At 41.9% G+C, this 25,039-nt stretch overlaps 1 protein-coding gene across 1 annotated transcript in view; it reads right to left on the bottom strand.

The window, feature by feature from the left end:
* Positions 1–25,039, bottom strand: part of EDIL3 (EGF like repeats and discoidin domains 3) — a 306,989-nt gene that overhangs the window by 61,522 nt on the left and 220,428 nt on the right. Inside the window, exons 7-8 of the mRNA XM_063129643.1 lie at positions 10,596–10,751; positions 7,474–7,618 (exon numbers count right to left, since the gene is read on the bottom strand). Coding sequence (XP_062985713.1) covers positions 7,474–7,618; positions 10,596–10,751 — 301 coding nt within the window. The remainder of the gene's footprint in view (positions 1–7,473; positions 7,619–10,595; positions 10,752–25,039) is intronic.

The following is a 25,039-nucleotide window of genomic DNA, read 5'->3' as shown; positions in this document are numbered from 1 at the left end:
CCCCATGAAGTATCACTAAATAAGTAAATAAATTATAAATAATGAAATAAATTCTAATGCAAAATTATTTCATTCAGCAGTATTTGGCCGAAGTCAAGAATTCTTTAGAAATTGTTCACATATTGTGCTTTCAAGTCTGCACCTTAAACCTTTTACATGTACAACTAAAAGTATATGTTGAATTTTGCATCCAAAGAGATACATGGTGATAAAGGGATATATGTGCCAGGAAGCCAGGAATGTTTATGCTTCTTGCCATTTAATATACAAAACAGTCTCTTGTCCCATTGGAATCAATAGAATGTAGAAGTTCTTAAACTGATTAGATCATCCCCATTGTTCTTAAGTTTATTACCTGTGTTTAACACTTTTTGGTAGAAGACATGGAGTTGTAGCCAATGTTAGTCCTACTTAGAGTAATCCCAATGAAATGAGTTTAAGAAATGTGTTTTAGGGCACAATCCTATGCATGTTTAGACAGGAAAAGGAAAAGAAAAAAACACTCTTCCTACAACTTCCAGCATTCCCCATCCAGCACTGTCGATTGGGGGAAGTTGGGAGGTGTAGGACATTTTTTCTGCCTAAACATTCATAGGATTGTGCCTTTAGACTTAAGTCAGACCAACATTGGATACAACCAAGGATATAAATTTAGTAAGAAAATATAGATCCTCTTCTAGAGCAAAACTCCCTAGTTGTTCCCTTCACCTCAAACCAGGTTAGATCACCAGGAGCTTAAAAACATTCATTTATTCTTCAGAATAATTGTATTTATATTTCAGCTGAGACTGCAATGGTTCTAGAGAGCCTGAGCACCATGACAGTTCAGAGGTATAATGACCTTGAAACAAGATGAGACCCCTGAAATGGATTCACTTAGTAGCTTTCACAGTTCTTTGAGCAAAACAATTCCTAGTCATTCTGGCAAGGGCTTATTCTCAATTGTGCTCCAATGGATGGGAGACACAAAAAGAAGAAAATCTAATACACCAAAGCACCTGGACACGATTTTCTATTTACTTTCAAATCTATCTGTATTGGAAGAGGGCCACAGTGAGATTAACGCATTAACTTTTCATTTTAGAACCTGGTTTTGTTGTCACTCAAGGACCCAAGAATTATGTAACACAGGCTGGTTTGATGTATTGCTAGTGCCCTGGCTGATGGTTTGTACAGTCACATAAAAATAATCTCAAAACAAATTTACTGTAACAGTTGCCATATAAAAATAATGCAGGTACTTCGACAAAGATGGAGAATTTTATGTGTTTCATTGAATCTGCAAAGCAATGAAGTTTCCTTGCAAAGAAGCACAGGGTCAGGCTTTACATTTTCCTGCTATGACCCTTCTACATAGAAAGAAAAAAAACTTTGAAAGAGCTGATATTGGCTCCACTAGTTCAATTACTTCTGCTACAAAGCACAATGAAGGATTCTGTTCGAAAGCAACAAAACAAAATCAAATCAAATCTCATCTTATCAAAAGCGACCAGACTCAGCAGTGGACTTAATTTCACCTGTAAAGTTCTGGAAATGCAGTTAGGAAATTTCTTGCAAGCTTCATGGATCTCATCACCTATAGCCTCAAGAAGTTGTATAAATGAGATGCTTCTAAGACCTGATTCCACAGAGGATTCTGTGGCTATAAAGTGGGCACATTGTCAGGTGTACTTTGCAAAATGCTGCCATAACAGGAGAAGCTGCACCTGCTGAACTTTTCTTAGCTATACGTCAGTTAAAGGCATAAAATCACACATCAAGGCCAAGTTTTGGTATAAACGATTAGAAACTAAATATTGGCTCTTCATCCTATCAATTCTTCAGGTTTTCTGACTGTCATTGGTTGGTGGAGGATGGCAGGGGGTGGAAATACTTAAGATGGGAGAACTGGGGATGCTCAAGTTTGCTGAAATTCTACAAACTTTATTTCAAAGCTTGGCTCAGAACTCCGCTGTTCTTTTTTGCCAACTGTCCCCCCCCCCCATTTAAATGGGGAAAGTGCCTGCTTTTGAAAAGTGTGCACTCCCTCCACTAATAAAGGTGTTAAACTGCACAACTTTAACAATGTACATCTTTAAATATGCACACTTTAAGTTGTGCAATTTCAGAATTGCATACTTTCAATTTTGTGTACTTTTGAAGTTGCACATGTTTTAAGTGCACATTTTGTGAACACAAGTTTGAAAATTTGCAAACATTTCTGAGAATGTGCGCTCCCATTTGCTATTGCGTTTGGGTTGAGATCACAGCATTTTCAAGTGATTTGTAAACTGAAACCAAATACTCATACATCCCTAGGAATTGCCTTATGAAGTAGAGAAGCAGCTCTTAGGAAGCCATGGCAAGAACCCTTCTTTAAAAACAAACAAACACTTGTCTTGGCACAAGTGATCTCAATACCTATCACCTTGTCTCAAACTTACCATTATCAGGCAAGGTGCTGAAATGCATGATGGCAACCCAGCTTCAGGTATTCTTGGGGCTCATCTACACCATGCAGGATATTCCACTATGAAAGTGGTATATAAAAGGCAGGAGCCAAACTGCTTTATACTGGTGCACTGGCAACTGTTGGGGCCCATTGATACATAGCATATACCACTTTCATACTACTTTCATATGTTATATCCTGCTTGGTGTAGATGTGTCATGGGCCCTAACAGTTGTCAGTGTACTTCAGTACTACTATAAAGCAGTAGTGCCTTTTATATACCGCTTTCATACTGCTTTCATAGTGGAATATCCTGCTTGGTGTAGATGAGCCCTTGGATGAAATTGATGATTTAAGATCCATTCCAATCTGGCTTCTAGACTAGAGATCTGCTGCATTCCCTGACAGTCTGCTCTAATGGGGTAAAATGAGGGATGCACTCCCTAGAGCATTTCACCCCATTACAGCAATCATTCAGTCAATGTCTATTTTAATAAACTGAAGATGTACAGCTGTACATCAGCAAAGTAAAGGATAAATGCTCTCCATCAATGCACAGGGGTGAATGAAAACAGAATCAGAGAGGATGGTGTGTGTGTATGTGTTTATGGGGGGATGGTTTGAGGGGAAAAATTCTTAAATTCTTAAAAATCAAGAGATGAACAGATCTGCTTCAAGCTTGGCATGGCTAAAGAGCCTACTTAAGAGCAATCGTGGTATCAAGTTTCATCTCTTTAGCTTTATAAATTATGGAGATGTAAGCATTTTTGTTAATTCCCATAGGCTGTAATAGAGCAGTTATCCGAAAATGGAGTAGTTCTCCAATGGGTAACCTGATGGTGCAGGGTGACAGAGCTGCTCTAAAAATCAGAGCAGAGAAATGCCTCATCGGAGCTCTGCTCTGAATTTCGGAGTGCAGCAGACCTGCTCTGCACAGCCCTAGTATTCAGCATTATCAACCATGGTATCCTTATGGATTGCCTGGCTGGAATGGGGGTGGAAGGCATTGTGTTGTGGTGTCTTCAGTTCTTCTTATCAGGTGGTGCTGGGAAACGTCCACCCTTTGGCTTTTAGATTATGCAGTGCCACAAGATTCCATCTTGTCTCCTGTGCTGTTCAATATCTACATAAAGTCATTGTGAGAGGTCCTTCAGAGATTTAGGCTACTGTGTGTCATTTTAGGAGTCAGTGTTCTATCGGTTTTGGACAGATTTTTATGTACAGGTTTACAGCTTGGGGGTGCTCTTAAATTCAGCCCTGCCCTTGATGGGCAGGTAGCAGCAGCAGCTAGGAGTTCTTTAATCCGCTTTGGTTGGCATGTACGTTAAGCCCTTTCCTTGAGAAGCCATTTGTGCCCTGGTCATTTCCAGGGTAGATTATTGCAATGCTCTCTAAGTGGAGCTGCCTTTGAGGATAGTTACAAATTGCTCTTATATAGCTTGTCAATAAAGTCATTTGGGTGTAGTGGCATATCTATTCGAATTAATCATTAGCTGATGGAATTTCCCCTCATCCCCAATACCTGGCATTCATCACTCTAGTTGCAATTACCATCTATGCTACCAGTTCTCAGTTTTGAGAATATACTTTATCCTCAATGTATGTCAGTACACAGAATACTGCTACATTTTAATATTATAACTCAATATTTGTTTCATTTTTTTTACTTCTTTCTGCTAGCACATTGCCGAAGGACATATTCACCAAAGATGAAAGAAATCTGCCTTCAAGTAACGAAGGTTTTTGTTTGTTTGTTCATTTGTTTGTTTAATTTCTATCTTGTCTTTCCACTAAAATAGTGCTCAAGGCAGCTATAATTTTTGTAATTTTGTTCGAAATATTGAGTTATATGGTACTGCAATGTACTACTTTGATAATAAGGATTTACATACTACTTTGAGAGTTAGAAACTACTTTAATTTCCTTACTGCCAATATTAAGTAGGAAACAGTGTCCCTTTTCCTAGAGATCTTCCCAAACTTCAAATAGTCTAGAATGTGGCTGTCAGAATGGTCACTGGATCTGGCATATCAAAGCATAGAACTCGGATACTGTGTCAACTGCATTGGTTGTCAGCTCATTTCTAGGATTAGTTCAAATTTCTGGTGTAGATGTAAAAAGCCTATAAATGGCCTAAGTGGGATTGGGCATCCATTTATTTGAATCTGCCTCCTCCTGCTGAGATATGGGAAGTAGGCACAAAGACCAGGGTCATGGATCCACAAATCTCAGCTAGGCTTTGAGAACCACAGGGCCATGGTCTACAGCAGTGGTTCCCAATTAGCTAAGTACTGCAAACCCCTTGTTTTTCAAATGTCAAGCCATGGACCCCCTACTTTTGAAAATTTTGTTATCTCTATGGTAGTTACCTGTGTGAAGCAATTTTTTGGAGAAAATAAGGGGTAGCAAAGGATCTTTGTGATATTACCATGCAAAATAACAATGATTTAGTTAGGAATATAAAGACAAATTTAATTTTACTAATGTCTAGTTTACAATTGAACAAATTATGATATGTCTAGCAGCTACTAAACCTAAATGTGATGGGAAAAATCATGCCTCTTTTTGTCCCAAACAATCCCTTCCACATCCGGTTCAATATTTCCTACTTTTAATCTCAAATCTGGATCAACATTGAGCATATTTTCTTTTATTAAAATGTGGACCTTGCAGAGCTAATGTGTGAATGGTGCCATGGACCCCCTGGGTGGGTTACGCAGATCCCCTGGGGTCCGCGGACCACCAATTGGGAACCAGTGGTCTACAGCATCTTGTCCTTGATCTCGCACTGCACTTCTCTGTGATTTCAGGGACAATCCCCTATAACCTTCCCAGTTCCAACTTTATAGGCAGAGACAGGAAGGACCTAGACAGCCTTCGTATTTCATTGCAATTGCAGGGACAATCTCTAGCTCCAAGCCAGAGAGGAAGCCTGGGGTTTGTTTTGGTGTAATGAAACCGCAGGGATCTTCTGTGCCTCTCCTCAGCTCCAAACTGGAGAGGAAGGCTTGGGCTCAGCTCATCATGCTCACCATCAGAGCAACTGTGATAAGAGGCATTTTATTCATTATGCAACCACCAAAACTTTGTTTAGGCAACAGGTTAAGACATTTTTTTGATTTTCTCTAGCTTTTAGTGGTGCGTGATTTTATTTCAGTTTTATTGCCGGCTACATATTGAGTCTGTTTTTATACTTTATTGTTTACTTTGTTTTGATTTTGTGATTTTAATGTTTTCTGTTTTCAAAAGCTATTTGCCGCCTTGAGAATAATTGATGAAAAGATGGGATAAAATATTTAGATGGGATGGGATGAGATATGGGGAAAGGGAAGAGGAGGGGCAGGGAGTGGATGTGGATAAACGGAGGTCCAAGGATCTCAATAACCTGCTATTTAATAGAAATAAATATAGATAGATGCATCCATAGATATGTTTCTATTCTTAGAAATATCTATCTATTTATTTATTTATTTATTACTGTTTTATACCACCCAATAGCCGAAGCTCTCTGGGCGGTTCACAAAAATTAAAACCATAATAAAACAACCAACAGGTTAAAAACACAAATACAAAATAAAGTATAAAAAGCACAACCAGAATAAAACCACACAGCAAAATTGATATAAGATTAAAAAACAGAGTTAGAACAGTAAAATTTAAATTTAAGTTAAAATTAAGTGTTAAAATACTGAGAGAATGAAAAGGTCTTCAGCTGGCGATGAAAAGAGTACAGTGTAGGCGCCAGGCGGACCTCTCTGGGGAGCTCATTCCATAGCCGGGGTGCCAAAGTGGAGAAAGCCCTCCTCCTAGTAGCCACCTGCCTCACCTCCTTTGGCAGGGGCTCACAGAGAAGGGCCCCTGTAGATGATCTTAAGGTCTGGGCAGGTACATATGGGAGGAGGCGTTCCTTCAAATAACCTGGCCCCAAACCGTTTAGGGCTTTGAATGTCAATACCAGCACTTTGAATCAGGCGCAGACCTGGACTGGCAGCCAATGAAGCTGGAAAAGGACTGGCGTAATGTGATCTCATTGACCAGTCCCTGTTAGTAAACAGGCTGCCTATTTTGTACCAGCTGAAGCTTCCGGACCGTTTTCAAAGGCAGCCCCACGTATAACGCATTGCAGTAATCCAAGCGAGAGGTTATCAGAGCATGGATAACTGTAGCTAGGCTATCTCTGTCCAGATAAGGGCGCAGTTGGTATATCAACCTAAGCTGATAAAAGGTGCTCTTTGCCACTGAGTTCACCTGTGCCTTAAGTGACAGTTCTGGATCCAAGAGCAGCCCCAAACTATCCTTTAGGGAGAGTGCAACCCCATCCAGGACAGGGCAAACATCACCTTGCCGGACAGATGAACCACCCACTAACAGTACCTCTGTCTTGTCTGGATTGAGTCTCAGTTTGTTAGCCCTCATCCAGTCCATTACCGTGCCCAGGCACTGGTTCAGAACAGCCACGCCTCACCTGTGTTTGATGAAAAGGAAAGGTAGAGCTGGGTATCATCTGCATATTGATGACACCTCAGTCCACATCTCCCCATAACCTCCCCCAGCAGCTTCATGTATATGTTAAACAGCATAGGGGATAAGATAGAGCCCTGTGGAACCCCATGGCTTAGGAGCCATGGCACAGAGCAATAATCCCCCAGCACCACCTTCTGGAATTGGCCATCCAAGTAGGAGCAGAATCAATGCAATGCAGTATCTCCAACTCCCAGCTCAGACAACCTATCCAGAAGGATACCATGGTCGATGGTATCGAAAGCCGCTGAGAGGTCCAGGAGAACCAACAGGGTTGCACTCCCTCTGTCTCTCTTCTGGCAAAGGTCATCCCACAGGGTGACCAAGGCAGTTTCCATTCCAAAACCAGGTGTGAAACCCGATTGAAATGGATCTAGATAATCCGTTTCATTCAAGAGTGCCTGGAGTTGTCCTGCAACCACCCGCTCAAGCACCTTGCCCAGGAAGTCAATTTTGCCCAGGAAGTCAATCTAAAAGTCAATTTTGTTGTTTTGATGTAAGTATTAGAGGAAAACACCTACCTGATAATTCACATCCAAGGAGTTCCATTCGCAAAGTACAGTGCCTTCTACAAACTTGAGGATATAATCGTATGTACTGAGATTTTATTGGTGGGGTGAAAGAATTTGCATAAGGCGTATTGTTGTCCACATTTCCACGGAACACCTATGATAAAACAGAACAGATTGCAGAATACATTTGAATGGCAACCTGGACTAATAAAAATTCATTATCACTGCATCTTGTAATGATTTAGTGCCAACAAAAGGTCTAGTGTCCTCTTTTGACAGACGAGATAAGGGTGACACAAAGGTCGGCAATTGAAAAGGAGTGAATACAGGCAGCCAATTATTAAGCGATAACTTCATTTAGACATATGGGAAGACATTCATCTCAAACATCCTGTCAAGTGGTGAGGAGAATTTTACCCCTCCTCTATTTCTCTAGGTTTCTGATTGGATGTGAAATCTAGTCGAAATTATCTTCTCCACTTGGTAGAACATTATAGATGACATTTCCTACAGATTTAGATACATATTATGGTAAGTTCCACTTGCTGTATCATTATATGTATGCATGTACTTGGTAAGTAGTGGAAGTGAAGTGGAATGGGGAGAATGAGATGACAGTGACAGAATAGGTAAAGGTAGTTTAGTTCAGATAAGGACATAAGTAGGTCTTAAAAAGGAGTCATTTTGATAAATAGAGAGTAGGAAGCTCTTACAGGCATAGAAACTAATCTGCCTGTGTTACATGCAAGCTTTGAGATTGGATCTCCCAATCTAATGTTTTCTCCTAAAAGCAGTTCCCCAGGGTTGGTGCAGGGCAATTTGGATTGAGGCTAAGATACAGAGGGAGTATAATCTTTTTCTCTCTACACTGCAGCCCTGATCCAAATCTCTCCCTCCCCCAGAGCTACAGTTAGCTATAGACGACAGTGGAAGCAGGCGGCTCCAACATCAGTGGGGCGTCAAAGCACCTTGGCCAGCTCCTTTAAAGTTCTGACTGAAGCCCACTGACGTTGGAGCCACCAGCCTACACTGACAGATGGTGAAACATATAGAGACAATCTGGGATGCTAATAACAGATCTGCGGAAGAGGTTGGACCAGAGCTTCCTATGGCATGAGGGAAAGGGTTATTCAAAAGGGTTATTCATTCTTCCTCCCCTCAAGCCACAGGCCTGATCCACACTGGACCCTCCCATGACTGTTTTTAGAAGAAGAAAATTATGTGGGGAGATCTAGGCATGGATCTTCCATGTACCTTCGCATTAGGGTCTTTCTCTCCCACAGTGTAAGCAGTAATGAAATAAAGACCCCATCTCTACAACACTTATTTTGCCGGCTCCCCACACTACTACTGTTGTGATTCTAAGGGCTCATCTACACCAAGCAGGATATTCCACTATGAAAGTGGTATGAAAGCGGTATACAAAAGGCAGGAGCCACACTACTGCTTTATAGCGGTATTGAAGTGCACTTCAGGATCTACACTGCTGTTTTATAGTGGTACTGAAGTGCACTGACAACTGTTGGGGCCCGTGACATATCTACACCAAGCAGGATATAACACTATGAAAGTGGTATGAAAGTGGTATGTGTCATGGACCCCAACAGTTGTCAGTGCACTTCAGTGCCACTATAAAACCATAGTGTGGCTCCTGCCTTTTATATACCGCTTTCATACTGCTTTCATAGTGGAATATCCTGCTTGGTGTAGATGAGCCCTAAGCCTTCCCACTGAGATGTGAGATAATAAAGAGGTCATCTGTGCAATCCACAAAGCTTTATTCAGTCAAACTGGTTTAGAGCTAGTGTTGTACCAATTTTTTTGATTATTTCATTTTCACCATTTCCTGGGGAGGGGAAAAAATGAAAACTCCTGTGAAAATGACTGGGAGAGGTGAGAATTTCAGAGAATTTTCTCCTTGGGGATGGGGGCAGGGCTTCCACATACCTTTTTAAAGTGTAAGCAGTTTTTGAGGGGTCTTCTTTCTATTTTTTATTTGAAAAACAACAACATTCCCAGCACTTGCAGGAGTCCAAGAGTTCTTTCTGAATGCCTATAGGAGAGGAAGAGATCTCATGGTCTCCAATAGGCATTCACAAAGAACTCTAGACTCCCCCAAGTGATAGGGGTGTTTTGTTTTTAAAAAATGCAAAGAAGGCCCCTGAACAGCTGTATTTTAAAGAGGTCATGTGGAAATGCTGTCCCCCTCCCCAAGGAGGAAATTCTCTGAAATTTACCTCCTCCTTGCAAAGGGGGCAGAAAAACAAAACAATGCCTCTTTCACATGGAGAGAAAAGGTTCCCCCCCCCCCAAATGGGTCAGGATTTGGCCCAGCACTATTTAGAACAACAGTGATGAACCAAGGGCCAAACCAGACATTACTTGAAAGATGTAGCTAACACATAAGTGTTTTTCCCTGTTACTTAATAGTAACGGTGGAGGACTCAACCAGGTTAGGACCCTAACATGGAAGGGTATGAGGGATTTGTCCCCCACTGCAGCTATAATCTGGATCAGGATCCCCACATATGCAATTTGCATTCCCCAAAGATTATCTATTTTATCTCCTATGATAGGGTCCCCAATCTATCTCGCACTTACTTTTGAGTAAGGGGGGAGGGAAGTATGGCTGCTGGCTACACCTTTAACACAATGAGTACTTTGAACCTAAGTGCATGTATGTTTTTTCGTACTCTTCACTGTTCTTGCTTCAGAAATGCTTATCCTTCTAAATGTCTGCTCTTAAGAGTAACATTGTTGCAGCATAGCATATAGTGCTGCTGAATGAACCCTATCCTTTTCAAGAGTTAACCATTAGCCAATATAACGAAATTAATTTGAGAACAGGGAAGTAATTACCAGTAAACTAATTGAAACGAAAATCATTTAAATACAATAAACAGAATTATTATGAGACTTGTGAGACTGTCTTTATAAAACGATCAGTTCAAATATAAGAAAGTCTTAATCAACACAGAATGTCAATTTATTCTAGAGTTTCTGAGAATAAAATCTATAAAGGCAAAAAGTCTCAATCAACCCATTTTTTTTGGTAAGGCAATTAAGTTTCCCTACTGAATTGTCATACATTTGAAGGCATAAAGTGTTTCATGCTGACAACACTGACTTACCATGTCTTCAGTTGTGCCTTTCACTTTGTATGTTGCCCATAATTTACCATCATTACTGTATGCAATTTTGTATGATTTTATATATTCTGGGCTTCCAATTCTCTTGGCACCTTGAGTTATTACTCCAGTGATTCTCATCTTTCTTTGTAGGTTGATCTGAAATGATAATAATGTGCCATCAGTAATAACCACCAAATGGTGAAATGATTGGTATTATGATGCTTCATTTAGTTTTTGGTTAAAAATGCACCCTCTTATGTCCAAGGCTTCATTTGGGTTAGAGCTCAGCCCTAGAAGTTACATTGAATTCATTTGAATGGGTATCATATGCTAAAGGACAACAATCACTTCTCGCATATTTTCCAGACACTGGTATATTCCTGCAGGTACAAGAAAGAATAAAGCATAGCAACTCTTTTACAGGTTGGTTTCCACTCTGGGGAGCACACATAACATAACCTGAGGCTAGATTTATGTGGTAATTTCTATTGCTAAAACTATATGAAGCCTATATGAAGCCTAATTTCAAGCTCATGAACACAAATCAACAATACCATGCATACACTTATTTTCTCTCTCTCAGTATAATACAGGGTGGTTGTCGTAATTTTAGACATTTTTAAACTGCATCTTCATTCCAGGGTAATATACCTAAAACAATCCAAATATCAGTACAAGACTCAAAGAACAGATAGAAAGAGGCAAGATACAAAAATAGTTCAACCCTCTAAAACAATGCAGTGAATGTAAAAAGCCTGGGCAAATAAAAACATTTCAGCACTCAGAATGGAATACAATGTTGGTGCCAATCTTACTTCCATTCCAAAATCTGGGGTGAAACACTCTCCTTCATATATAAAATCTTTCCTATGGATATAACTTGGAGAAACGCCTCATCGTAATTCATGAAGAGATTGGTATGGGAGGAGGCACTCCATCCTATTAGGGCTTTAGAGCCTGCACCTTGAATTGGGCTCCCAAATAAATAGGCAGCCAATATCACCCCTTTAGAATAGGTGTAATGTGGCTCTATCTAGTTAAACTAGTCAGCAGAATTCTGCACCAGTTGCAGTTTCTGGATCATTTTTAACAGCAGCATTAAAAATGCATCAAAGTAATCCAACCTACAGGTTACCAGAGAATAAATCACCATAGTCAGGGCAAGCTGAAAGCTGGTAAAGGTGTGCTGAGCCATCAAGGCCACTTAGATATCTAGAGAAAATGTTGGATCAAGGAGCACCTCGAAGCTCTGTATCTGATCCTGCACAGCTCCATTCAGAACAGGCTGCACACCCAATTGATGGACACTGAAAACATTTATTTGCAGTGCCTCCATTTTGTCAGTATTCAGATTCAGTTTATCGGCCGTCATCTATTTTATTATTATTATTATTATTAATAATAATAATAATAATAACAACAATTTATTTATTGCATTTATATACTTCCCCATAGCTGAAGCTCTCTGGGCGATTTACAAAGATTAAAAGACTGAACATTAAAAATCAATATACAAAATTTAAATCCATAAAAATATAAAAACATCTAACATTTAAAACAATTTAAAAACTCTCAGCTAGGCCAAAGACAGTTAAAACATATGCTATTATATGCCTGGGAGCAAAGAAAAGTCTTGACCTGCTGCTGAAAAGATAACAGTGTTGGCTCCAGGCGGGCCTCATCAGGGAGATCGTTCCACAATTGGGGGGCCACCACAGAGAAGGCCCTCTCCCTTGTTGCCGTCCTCCGAGCTTACCTCAGAGTAGGCACCTGGAGGAGGACCTTAGAAGTTGAGCATGGTGTATGGGTAGGTTCATGTCAGGAGAGGCATTCCATCAAGTATTGTGGTCACAAGCCATGTAAGGCTTTATAGGTTAAAACCAGCACCTTGAATTGGGCTTTGAAACGTACAGGCAGCCAATGCAAGCAGGCTAGAATTGGTCTTATATGTTTAAATCTTCTGGTCCCTGTTATCAATCTGGCTGCTGCATTTTGCACAAGCTGCAGCTTCTGAACCGTCTTCAAAGGCAGCCCCATATAAAGTGCATTGCAGTAATCTAACTTGGAGGTTGCAAGAACATAGACAACTGAAGCCAGGTTATCCCTGTCCAGATACGGACATAGCTGGCCCACCAACCGAAGTTGGAGAAGGCACTCTGTGCCACTGAGGCCACCTGAGCCTCAAGTGACAGAGAATGGTTCTAGGAGAACCGCCATGCTACGAACGTGCTCGTTCAGGGGGAGTGAACCCCATCCAGAACAGGTTGGACACCCTCCATCTGGTCAGCAGAACCACCCACTAGCAGCATCTCAGTCTTGTCTGGTTTGAGTTTCAGTTTATTAGTTCTCATCCAGTCCATTGCCATGGCCAGGCACCAATTGAGCATATCCACAGCCTTACCTAATGAAGATGACAAGGAGAAGGAGAGCTGCGTGTCTTCAGCATACTGATGACAATGCACTCCAAAACTCCAAATGACCGCATTCAACTGTTTCATGTAGATGTTGAATAGTAGGGATGTGCTCCGCTCCGATTAGGAGCGTAGAAGCAGTAGCGGATTGGCCTGCTCCGCCTTACCCAGAGGCGGAGTAGGAGCGGACCGTGGACCCCCTAGAAGCAAGGCGAAGAGAAGCGACCATTTTTCGGAGCTCCGAGTTCAGGCGGAGCGCTCCGGTCGCCATCTTGAAAACATTTCGCCATAGGATTGCATTGCGGCAAATAATCGCGCATAACTATTTTGTTTTTGAAGCTATCGCTCTGGAAATTCTTGTGCTCAGAGAGTCGTGGATGGGGGTCATTTTGAGACCACTCTCACCTCTCTGCATGCTGTGGTTCACGTGCAATATTTTTTTAAAAATCGGGTCAACCGCGCGGCTCAAACTGCGTTTCGGCTTTTCGCCCATAGGATTGCATTGAGGGAAAGAATCGGGGATAACTGGGGGGGGTTTAAGCTATCGTTCTGAAAATTCTTGTGCACAGAGAGTCGTGGATGGGGGTCATTTTGAGACCACTCTCAACTTTCTGCGTGCTGTGGTTCACGTGCAATATTTTTTTAAAAATCGGGTCAACCGCGCGGCTCAAACTGCGTTTCGGCTTTTCGCCCATAGGATTGCATTGAGGGAAAGAATCGGGGATAACTGGGGGGGGGTTTAAGCTATCGTTCTGAAAATTCTTGTGCACAGAGAGTCGTGGATGGGGGTCATTTTGAGACCACTCTCAACTTTCTGCATCGTACGGGTCGCGGGCTAGAAGTTTTTAAAAAATCGGCGGGAAAAATACCTTTTTCAAAGGGCTGAGGGGCAGAGTCAGCTCCCGGTCATGATGATCCCAAAGTTGGAGGAGGGCATAGGCAAAACAGGTAACTTGGGATTCTGGGAAACTTCTCTTTCTTCATCTGAACGGGCTTTTCCCCATGTTTTTTAACACAGTAGCCCCACCAAATGCACAAACACAACCTGAAATCATATACTAAGCCAAGAATAAGAGATAGAAACACAGCACTGCTCCCCACCCTAACCTTGGTGAACAACTGAATCGATGTGGTGCAAGGGGATGAGCTCCCCTAGGGCATCTCATCGTGGACGTGCCCCCACTCTCTCCTGCACTGGAAGGCCATAGAGCCTTCCAAAGAGAGTAAAACGGTGGAGCAATGCCTATCATGAGTTGAAGTGAATGGTCACTTTTCAGTGGTAGAGCAATGCCTGTTATGAGTTGAAGTGAGCGTTTTACTTCTTCTCAGAGCTGTTGGTGGCTGTCAGTGTCTTGAACTGGCAGCTACTTCCCCCTCCCCCGGGCACGTCCCCCTATTGCTGGTAAAAGACAGATATAGCCTTTTTAAAAAAATTCTTCTTGCTGTTTATTGAGCAACACTGCTGCTTTTAATTCCACCCCTCCTTTGTTTATTGATTGATTTATTCCATTTTATATGCATTACTGGCTTATCCTTGGCTCACTTCCTTATGCCCCCAGAAATGCCAGCTGCATGCCTGCCTGCCTTCCCTCCCTCCTCCCCTGCCCACCTCGCAGGGATGTTGTGTGTGGGGTGCCCGATTTTCAAAAATTCGCCAAAAATCAGGGGATGATGGGATTGCTTTGAAACTTGGCATGCATGTGTATATCCCCATGAGGTGTCATGGTGCCAAACATGAGGTTTCTAACTTTCACAGAAAAAAAGTTGTATAATTTTTTAGCTTTCAATGCAAGCCTATGGGGGGGGGGGGAAACGGAGCTCCGGATCCGGATCCGGAGCTCCGGGCGGAGCGGAGCGGAAGGGGGCGGAGCGGGGGCGGGGCGGAGCGGCCCGATCCGAAAAATGGCGGATCTGCAAGTGAAGCGGAGCGGGGGGTCCGTGCACACCCCTATTGAATAGCATGGGGACAAGACTGTCCCCTGCGGAACCCCATACTGGAGAATCCTCGGGGCCGAGCAGTGTTCCCCAAGCACTGGAGCCGACCCTCCAAGTAGGAGTGGAACCACTGCAATGCAGTACCTCCCACTCCCAACTCAGTCTGTATCAAAAGCTGCTGAGAGATCAAGGAGAATCAACAGAATCACACTCTCCCTGTCTTTCTCCCAACATAGGTCATCATACAGGGCGACCAAGGCTGTTTCCATGCCAAAACTAGGCCTGAAACCCATCTAGACCATTACTGAGTCTAGAAAGTGGTTTAGAACCTCCATAGCCTCACCTGATTCAGATGACAAAGAGAAATGGAGCTAAGTGTCATCAATGTACTGATGGCACCTCACTCCAAATTCTGGATGATCTCACCATGGGGCTTCATATAGATGTGTACAATAAGTGGTGTATGCATGATATGCAGAAGTAGATGAGGAGTTTTGTCCCTCTCTTATAATTCTACAATGTAGGATTATCCAGTAAAACTGAAGAGTTGGGTGAATCGGGACTGACTAAAGGAAGTACTTCTTTACTTAGGTGCCATTCTGCCACGCCCAGTGTTGCCTGGGCATGGGGAGGCTTTTGTGGGAGTGGAAGATGATGAGACGTGTCTGCCTGCTATTGGCTAGACACAACAGGATGCCACCAGGGTGGGAGGTGGCTGCGGGGTCTATAAAAGAAGACTCACCCCTCCCAGGCTCATCTTTTCTGCTTGGCTCCCTCTCTCCCTCCCTGTAGGCAGTGTGGGCTGGCTGGTTGCCATTTGGAGCCAAGTAGGAATTTTTTACTCATGTACTGAATTGTGCATGAATTTTTTTCGCCTACTCCACACTGTAAGAAAGCTTGGGAGTACTAAATAGGTTAATTTACTGATTCAATTTGGACACATTTGATTTTGGCACTAGGTACGGGCATCCAAAGCGGGATTGGAAATTGGTGAGCATTCACAGGCACTGTTTAGGGTGATTGATAGAGGCTCCCAGCCTTGAGCCCTGTGGCCTAGCTAGGGAGATAAGGCTTACCTTTGGGGCCAACCCTACTCACCCACTCTGAGCCAGGTCTCCCTACCCCACAAGGGGGCAGGCCCATGGGAAGGCGAATTGTGCAGCATTTGCCCATGGGCCATGAATCGCTCGCCCATCCTGGATGCTGAATAGCATTCTTACCCCTTTGCAGATTGTTAATAAATGAGGCCCTGTTTAAATCTTGTCACATCTCGTTATTTATCGACTTACGCACCATAATGCATCATTAAACTATGGAATTAGCTTCCATAAGATTTTATTGATTTACTCTGTACAGCACCATGTACACTGATGGTGCTATATAAATTAATAATAATAATAATTAGGGGTGTGCACGGACCCCCCAACCCACTTCGTGGCCCAATCCAGAAAATCCGGATCGGGCCTGATCCTCTCCGCACCGCTCCGCCCGTCTCCCGCTCCGCTCCATGGAGCGAGATCTGGCGGTGGTGGCGGCAGCGCAAGAGAAACCACCCACCCACCCCGCCCCCTTACCTTCCTCCATCGCGGGATTCAATTGAGGCCCCGGTTGAAGCCGGAAGAGGCCTCGGCGTTCACTTCCAGCTTCAAACGGGGCCTCAATTGAAGCCGGCAATGGAGGAAGGTAAGCGTCCCTTCTCCCTGCTCCCTTACCTGGTGCTGCCGCCGCCGCTGCTGCATGGATGGCGGCGCCGGTGGTGCTAGTTAGGCCAGCCCCCCGTCCCGCCCCCAGCCCCCGCCCCCTTACCTTCCTCCATCGCGGGATTCAATTGAGGCCCCGGTTGAAGCTGGAAGAGGCCTCAGCCTTCACTTCCGCCTTCAACCGGGGCCTCAATTGAAGCCAGCGACGGAGGAAGGTAAGCGTCCCTCCTCCCTGCTCCCTTACCTGGTGCTGCCGCCGCCGCTGCCGCATGGATGGCGGCGCCGGCAGCGCCAGATGAGTCCCCCTCCCCCCCACTTACCTTCAGGCGAAGCTCCAGATTGAGGCGATCCTCTTCGCCTCGATCCGCCAGCCCCCCAATCCTCTTCGCCTCCGCCTTAAGGGTAGGCAAAGCCCCCTGCTCCACTCCTGCTTCTCCGGTTCGAGGAGAAGCGGAGCACATCAATAATAATAATAATAATAATAATAATAATAATAATAATAATAATATTTATTTGTATCCCACCTTTTGCCCAACGCTGGGCCTCAAGGCGGCCTTACAAAGTTTAAAATATACACGGGGGGGGGGGAGGAAAACAAAACCATAAACAATTAAAAAATACACAACAAAATTATAAGACATTAACATAGATGGAGGGCTGGATTATTCTCCAAAGGCCTGCTTGAACAAAAAAAGTTTTAGCCTGCTTCTGAAAGCCCATCAAAGAGGGAGCCAGCCTATCTTCCCTGGGAAGAGAGTTCCAGAGCACCGGAGCAGCCACTGAGAAGGCCCTCTCCCATGTTCCCACCAAGCGGTGAAGAAGGTGGGACTGAAAGAAGGGCTTCTCCAGAAGATCTCGAAGCACGGGCAGGCTCATAAAGGAGAATACGTTCTTTCAAATAACCTGGACCCGAACCATATAGAGCTTTATAGGTCATAACCAGCACTTTGAATTGTGCCCGGAAACAGACTGGAAGCCAGTGGAGCTGTTTTAACAGGGGAGCTGTGTGCTCCCTGTAACCAACCCCGGTCAACAATCTGGCTACAGCTCTTTGAACCAGCTGGAGTTTCCGAACACTCTTCAAAGGCAGCCCCACGTAGAGCGCGTTACAGTAATCCAATCGGGATGTAACTAAGGCATGTGTCACCGTGGCCAGGTCCAACATCTCTAGGAACAGGGCTCTTGCATCTTTAACAGTTGCATATAAAAGGGAATTTCAGCAGGTGTTATTTGTATATATGGAGAACCTGGTGAAATTCCCTCTTCATCACCACTGTTAAAGCTGCAGGAGCTATACTAGAGTGACCAGGTTTAAAAGAGGGCAGGGCACCTGCAGCTTTAACTGGTGTGATGAAGATGAACTTTCACCAGGTTCTCCATATGTACATATGACACCTGCTGAAATTCCCTTTTCTATGCCACTGTTAAAGATACAGGAGCTCTGTCCTCCTTTTCATATGGTCACCCTAGTAGACCAGTACTTGCTTATAGACAGCTTTCAAGCAAAAATAGCTCCTCACTAGCAACAACAAGCCACATAATAAAGATACAAAAGCAAGAACAAGACCCTGCATTAACCCCAGATGCCAACTCTGTCCCATAACTACTTTGGAAAGACTTCCACATGACCTAAAATGTCACCCATTTGTTTATCTTCCAATGTAATAGATGCCACCTTCTGTCAGCAAGGCCTTTCTCTATCCATATAAGGCAAACAGACCAATATCTCTATAAAATAATAACACAATTCTGACATCAGAAATGGTAATATGCAGAAACCAGTGGGGGAACACTTTAATTCCCAGGACACCCTACCAAAGGAATTTCAAAGGGAGATTAGAGAGTGAGAAAGAGTGCTGAGTGCTGAGTTAGAATTAATCAACAGGGTGAATTCTATCATCACAGCTTGAACTGGAATAATGGAATTTTTTTTTATCACACTATATGTGCTAATTGGCTTACCTAGTGCCAAGATGTTTGTGTTAACAGAAACAACTGCACTGTAAATTATATAGCTTCAGCTACTGGGTGGAATAGAAATAAAATAAACCAAATAATACATAAATAAATAAATGATCACAGCTAATGATGTGCTTGTAACTTTCTGTATTTCATTTCCTTCATTCCTCGTGGATGATGCCCAATTACATTTCTATGCCCCACAGTAGTCAAGCTCTTTGTTTACAATTTCCCCACACACATATGTACTGGATAAAAACATTAAACTCTCCATAAAACTCCATGCATCTGATGAAGTGAGCTAAAGTCCATGTAAGCTTATTGCAGAATAATTTGGCTCATCTACACCAAGCAGGATATTGAACTATGGAAGTGGTATATGGTATGTGTCAATGGGCCCCAACAGTTGTCAATGGGCCCCAACAGTGCACTTCCATACTTCTCTAAAACAGTAGTGTGGCTCCTGCCTTTTATATACTGTTTTCATACTGCTTTCATAGTGCAATATCCTGCTTTGTGTTGATGAGCCCTCTTTGTAGTTTTTGCAGCAATGAATTAGCACAGCTACCCTGTGGAAATTGTTAGAAGGTTGTTGCCAGTTATTAGTTTGATTGCAGTAACTGGTCTGAGCCATTATGGTGCAACGGAGCAAAGGAGCTACGTTATGAAACAGAACATTGGTTAAGTTTGAATTTAGCTATTCCAATGAATTGCCTTCTATTTCTTTATAAGTGAAAAGAACACATATAGTGTACATTTCATATTTACCCATATACAAAGGCTGTTTGATTTATGATCCCTAAGAAAGAATACATTAGTGGATTGCTTATTGAAACAAGCATAATTATACCTTTAGTTCCCTGCTAGCTCCTTTGACTTCTAGGAATAAATTTATACCTTCATGCATAAAAAGAAAGGAGAAATTTCTGACCATGACTTTTTCAATATGGAGTTTTAAAGAACAAACTTATTTCCAACTGTATTAATAGTTCACATGTAATTTATACTGCTGAGTTTCATTCCTGTTTGAGTGTAATTGTTTTAAACATCCTCAGCCACACATGATTTACAAAGTAAACATTAATAGAACCATATAAGCATTTGACAAATCCTAATGATTTCTGAACAGCATTCATGGTGAAAATAGTGTTTCATCTGAGGCCTTATCCTCTTAATTCATTGCCATTTTTTTTAGAAGGGAGATCTGTGCTCAAATTATGGGGAGGGTGGAGCTAAGAGGGACACTTCAAGATATCTACAAGCTCAATTTCCTGTTTTCCCATAATTTTAGCCAAAACTTTTCTTGCAACCTTCTAAAAACTGTAGCTAAAGCTGCTATCAGAAATGCCTTGGGGGCGGGGGTCGAGCCATTCTAATACCCCCCTGTAATTTGAGCACTGTGGGAACATAAGTAATTGAAAGGGGAAATCAATATTAGGAAATGTTTTATGGTTTGGGCTTCCTTCCTTCCTTCCTTCCTTGATTTTAATAAAGTGTAATTTAAGAGGTTATTAAATTACTACAAGTGAAATAATTTATCCTTACATTAACAATATCTTCTTCCTTTTTGATCTGTACCTAGTTTATACATGTTTAAGAGTAAGTTGTGACCTCATATTGAATCCCAGTTATTACAACTGTAAATCTTGCGGCTTTTGGATTGCAGTTAATATTCTCTGAACTTTCTCTATTTCCATTTCTGCTTTAAAGCATCAAATGACCAACACTGATGAGTTTCAGCTCTGAAATATGGTCATAAGGGAACCAGATAAGGTGAGAAAATCCCAAACAGTCTTCCTTTGTATTAAAAGAAGGAGTAAATTCAACTGTGATGCAACTTTATTTAAGGCAATATACAGTAGCTCCTTCAGAAATGAAACGAAGAGCTCAATTTCCCTTGGAACATTTCCTGGTCTATCCTTGTTGAAATGAACTTGGATTACACAAGAGCACAATTGCTGGTGAACTAACCCTCTGGTGTCTCTGTTATCTTTATATATGGTTTTATTTATTTTTTAACCCTCTGTGCAATTAACCAGTGCTATGTCCCAGTTTTTTAGTTTCAGAAGTGAAGTTCCCAGTGCTCAATAAAGAATGAGAAGTAGCCCTTTCAGTGCTAAAGAATGTACAAAAATCTGTACTTCAATATGGAATAGAGGAAAAATCCAAGCTCTATTAAGTTACTATATGCAGTCCATTTAAGAACTTACTATGACTAATGTGGCCCTTGCACATTATTCAAGATACACTTTTGTTAGGAGACATGGTAAGGGAATAGGTTGTCCTCCTGGTGAACTCATTGTTTACAAGAATTCCCTAGGAAAAGAATTACTGGTATGTCCGGATGTTCATCCTGTCACCAGTCAAGATGAACCTCCTGATCCATTCTAGCCTGTCCACCAGCTGCATGGGGAGTTTCTGAGCCCTATTATCAAAGATACCTTCCTTCAATTCAATCCTGGGGGAAAATAACCTGGATGGTGCTTTGAACTTACTTTCCCAAAAGTCCAGAAACATAGATCTTAACAACAACAACAACAACAACCCCTTCAAAAATCTTAAAATCACAGGCAGTAGCTTTGTAACCAAACTGTCCTTTGCATGGGAAAGAGTTAATTGAGAATCCCCTTTTAATATACTGCCAAATGTCAAATATAAAAAAGAGTTTATTTGGGGTAAAAAGTAAAAAGGCTAAAACACACACACACACAGAGAAACAACAATCACATACAGAATCCCATCTGGCTAATCTAGTTACAATTTACCTACTTGCATAGAGTTGCAGGTTCCAGATCTGGAGAGAGTGCATCTTGGCCTCCAATTAAATGGTATATTGAAGGCTCCAGGAATGAGCTAACCCTTACTTTTGATCTGAGTACATTAAAAACTGACCCTTTAGCAGAGATTAATTGTTGTTTTGTCCAATATTGTGATGGGCTCCATTTCTGATGTCATTGACAAAATCAGAAAATTACCTAATAGTTGGATCCACTTTCCTAATTGCTGTAACGTACAATTTAAAAAGCCTAGCCTGCTTGAACCAGTAAACCTATTAAAAATAAATAAATAAATAAATAAATAAATAAAATTTTCAGTCATATTCGAGGACAAAAAGGTGAGGTGAGGTGAGATAAGCCTATTCAGGTTTCTGGCAGCCCTATCCAGATCAATGTTAAATCATGAATTTTTAAGATGTATTGATTCCTGTTCTAATGTTGTTCCCCGCCTCAATCTAAAAGGAGAGACGGGTAAGAAATAAATTTATTATTATTATTATTATTATTATTATTATTATTATTATTATTATTATTATTATCTTTCCAGATGCTCTAGGGGGCACTGTTGAGATGCATCTAAATATAGTGATATCGTCACAATGTATGTAGTTGGAAACAGAGTATGAATGACATAAAGATAGGGCTAACAACTGAACACCCACCATGCCTTCTGAGGCATTGTTTCATCTTCCATCTTCCCTAAAAGTCTGTTCATGAAAGCAAAGGATCTTCCGGAGCACCCATATGTGCAGCACAAGAAGCCGCAGCCAGGACAGCAGATCAGGACAACACAAGCAAAAGGACTTATGTGTGCATCAAGGGCCCTGCGGTTTTTGTTGTTGCTTGTTTGTTTTTAGTTTTTTGAATCACAAGCTGTAATATGGATGGCTTTAAAATGAGAGAGCGCATAATACGATTAGGGATGGGGAAGAAATATGTTCCATATGTATTTTGATACGAACTTACCAAACTGATTCACCTCCTGAATCAATATGAAAACTCAAATAGAATTACCCTTCAGTATTTGTACAGCATGTGTACATTAGGGGAAAGTCCATACAAAAATGTATAAATTAAAGGGGGGAACTGCTTGTTCAAAGCTGCTTGCATAAAAAAATGAATGTCTATGCAAAAATGCATATGAATTGCTGTGCAGACTGGTGTGTATTTTTAATTGCAAGCAGGAGCAGAAACAGGATGGGATGAACTGAAGGCTGCAAAAATGAGAAACTCTGAAATTGACAGATTCACTCATCTGTACATGCTGCTATAACAAGATATCTCTACTAGCCAGGGTGGCAGAAGGGCAAGAATCACCTGAAGACGGGAACCAATTTCAAACTTTGGACCAAATCTACACCTTGTGTTAAGTCATTATGAATATGGAATAAAAGGCAGGATATGACACTATGAGCATCATCAGTTGGGGGGAAATCATGTTCCCTTACCGTCACTTTTCCTCCTGCTTCTGTCCATTGACACTTCCTCTGTCTTCACACAGGGTAAGAAAGAGGAAGCAATCAATGACCACGGGGCCCATTCAGGGGCCGTTTTTATTGTGCTGCTTTTCTTGCACACAGCAGGAAATGGCAGCACATTGCGCTTGTAAAAAAAAACACAAACGGATTTACCAGGGTCTTATTTGTGGCAGAAAGAAGACCAGAAGGAATGGGAGAAACATGGGAGGCAGATAGCATCGTCAAAAGGACCCACAAAAAAAGTGATTGGACAGTAGTGAGTGCACGATAAACACTTGTCTGACAACGCTCTATGAAAATGGTGTATGGAATCTGTCCTATGACACCTTAGCAGGCACTCACTCCATCACCCCCACCGCCCACTCCTCAATTGCTGGTGAGCACTCCAGAAATTGGCCCAGTGAGTGCTCTGGAAATTGTGCAATTCCTATTACGTAATTTTGGCATGAGGGCAGGTGGCTGATGAGTTCTCTTGCGGGCACCAAAGAGGGGTCCGGGCTTCTTCCAGGAGTGCCTGACTGGGTCCAGGGGGGCAGATGTTGGGGGTTCCACTGGACTCCCAGATCCAGTTGGGCACTCACGACATCCCTATTGATAAGAAGTCCACTGCATTTCGGCTGTCCTTTATTTTAAGCCCTTCTTTAGAGGGCTGTAGCGTTAATGCTTTAGTTGAAGGAAGGTTTTTTTCTGTCAAAAATGCATGGACTGATTCCTAAATGTGGTAAAATATGGCAAATATCTCAGGAGCCATCTTAATTTAAGTAACTAGTAAGTCCCATTAAACTCTGTGGCATGTAAATAAGATAAATAATCACTTTTACACAAAGATGCTAAAGACAGTCAACTTGGAATAGATTTGCCATTTCAAGATTTTATCACAAGACTAAAATACAAAAAAGTGTAAGTATGCTTGGCTTTATAAATCCTAATTATTTGTTTATTTCTAGGATTGATATCCCACTTCCCAGTTATTGATTCTGAAGAGGTTTAAAAATATAAAATATCTCCAGAAAATAAATATATAGATACAGAACTTTACATCTTTGTATTTAGTCCCTTATCTCAAGCGTGGGGGATAATGGCAGAATTCTAGTAACTTGAAAATGTTCATCCATTCCAGACTAAAGTAATATTTAAGATTTGAAAAAGAGAAGTCATCTTCTTATCCACAAATGCTGAGTTTAGCACTTGTAGTAGAGCTGGCAGACAGCCAGGCTATTAAGATCTGACTTGTAATTTTGGCCCTGGGATTTGGGAATCACAGGAGACTTGTTAGTCTGGTGAATAATTTATTCCAACAACCAGCAGATATGTAAAATTTAGGAGCAAAAAATTCACAGGGAATCCATTCTCTCCGGGTATTATTCACTGTCTGAATTTTTTTACCTGTTTTGGACAACGCAAACAGAGTAAAGGATGGCTCACACTTTCTTCCACCTTAGAAATGAAAGGAAACTGAATCTGAACAGCTATTTGCTGTGGTTCTTTTTTCATTATATTTTTGTTTCAATTATCTTGTTGCCTTTTTGTTTTGTTTTTAGTTTTGACCGATGCACTCTGTAAATGTATGAACACAGGAGCTGCGGACTCATAAAGCGCAACAGGAATAACAGAAACACAGACCCATGTGGCTGCATTTCCTCTGTCTGTCCCTGTTTTCTGGTGCTGTTTCCCAGTGAATCACTGTTCCCATTTTTGCTTTTGGGAGATGCCTGGTTAAAATATTATTGCAATTTGCTGGAGTTTTCATTCTTCAAAGTTGGGCTCCTGCTCCAGGGTCTGTAGAAGTGAAACCTTGGAGTGGGAACAGGTGCCAATGCACACACATCATGACCACTAAGTTATCCCTGCCATTTCACATGCTGCAGCTGCAGATGTATATTTGGAACTGTTGATAACCTATTGAAGGACAATTCTGCTTTTCTAGTATTTCTTTAACCGAAAAGAAAAAGAAAACACACCCCATCCCAGGCTTTTTAAATATGTAGAAGACATAAAATAGCTCCTCATCACTCCCCCCTCCACACACACACACACACACACCAAAAAAGAAAAGAAAAAAAGAGGACGCAAGGGGCTACAGATTTATATAGACAGCTGCAAATTTAGGGAAAAATACACCTCACCATAGTGAGAAAGAGTATATCCAGGTGCCCTGTATGCCTGCTGCTTAGTCTGAGCCTT

Source organism: Elgaria multicarinata, chromosome 6 (genome assembly GCF_023053635.1).
Source record: "Elgaria multicarinata webbii isolate HBS135686 ecotype San Diego chromosome 6, rElgMul1.1.pri, whole genome shotgun sequence".
Taxonomy (NCBI): Eukaryota; Metazoa; Chordata; class Lepidosauria; order Squamata; family Anguidae; genus Elgaria; species Elgaria multicarinata.
This window is presented reverse-complemented; position numbering and strand designations above follow the sequence as displayed.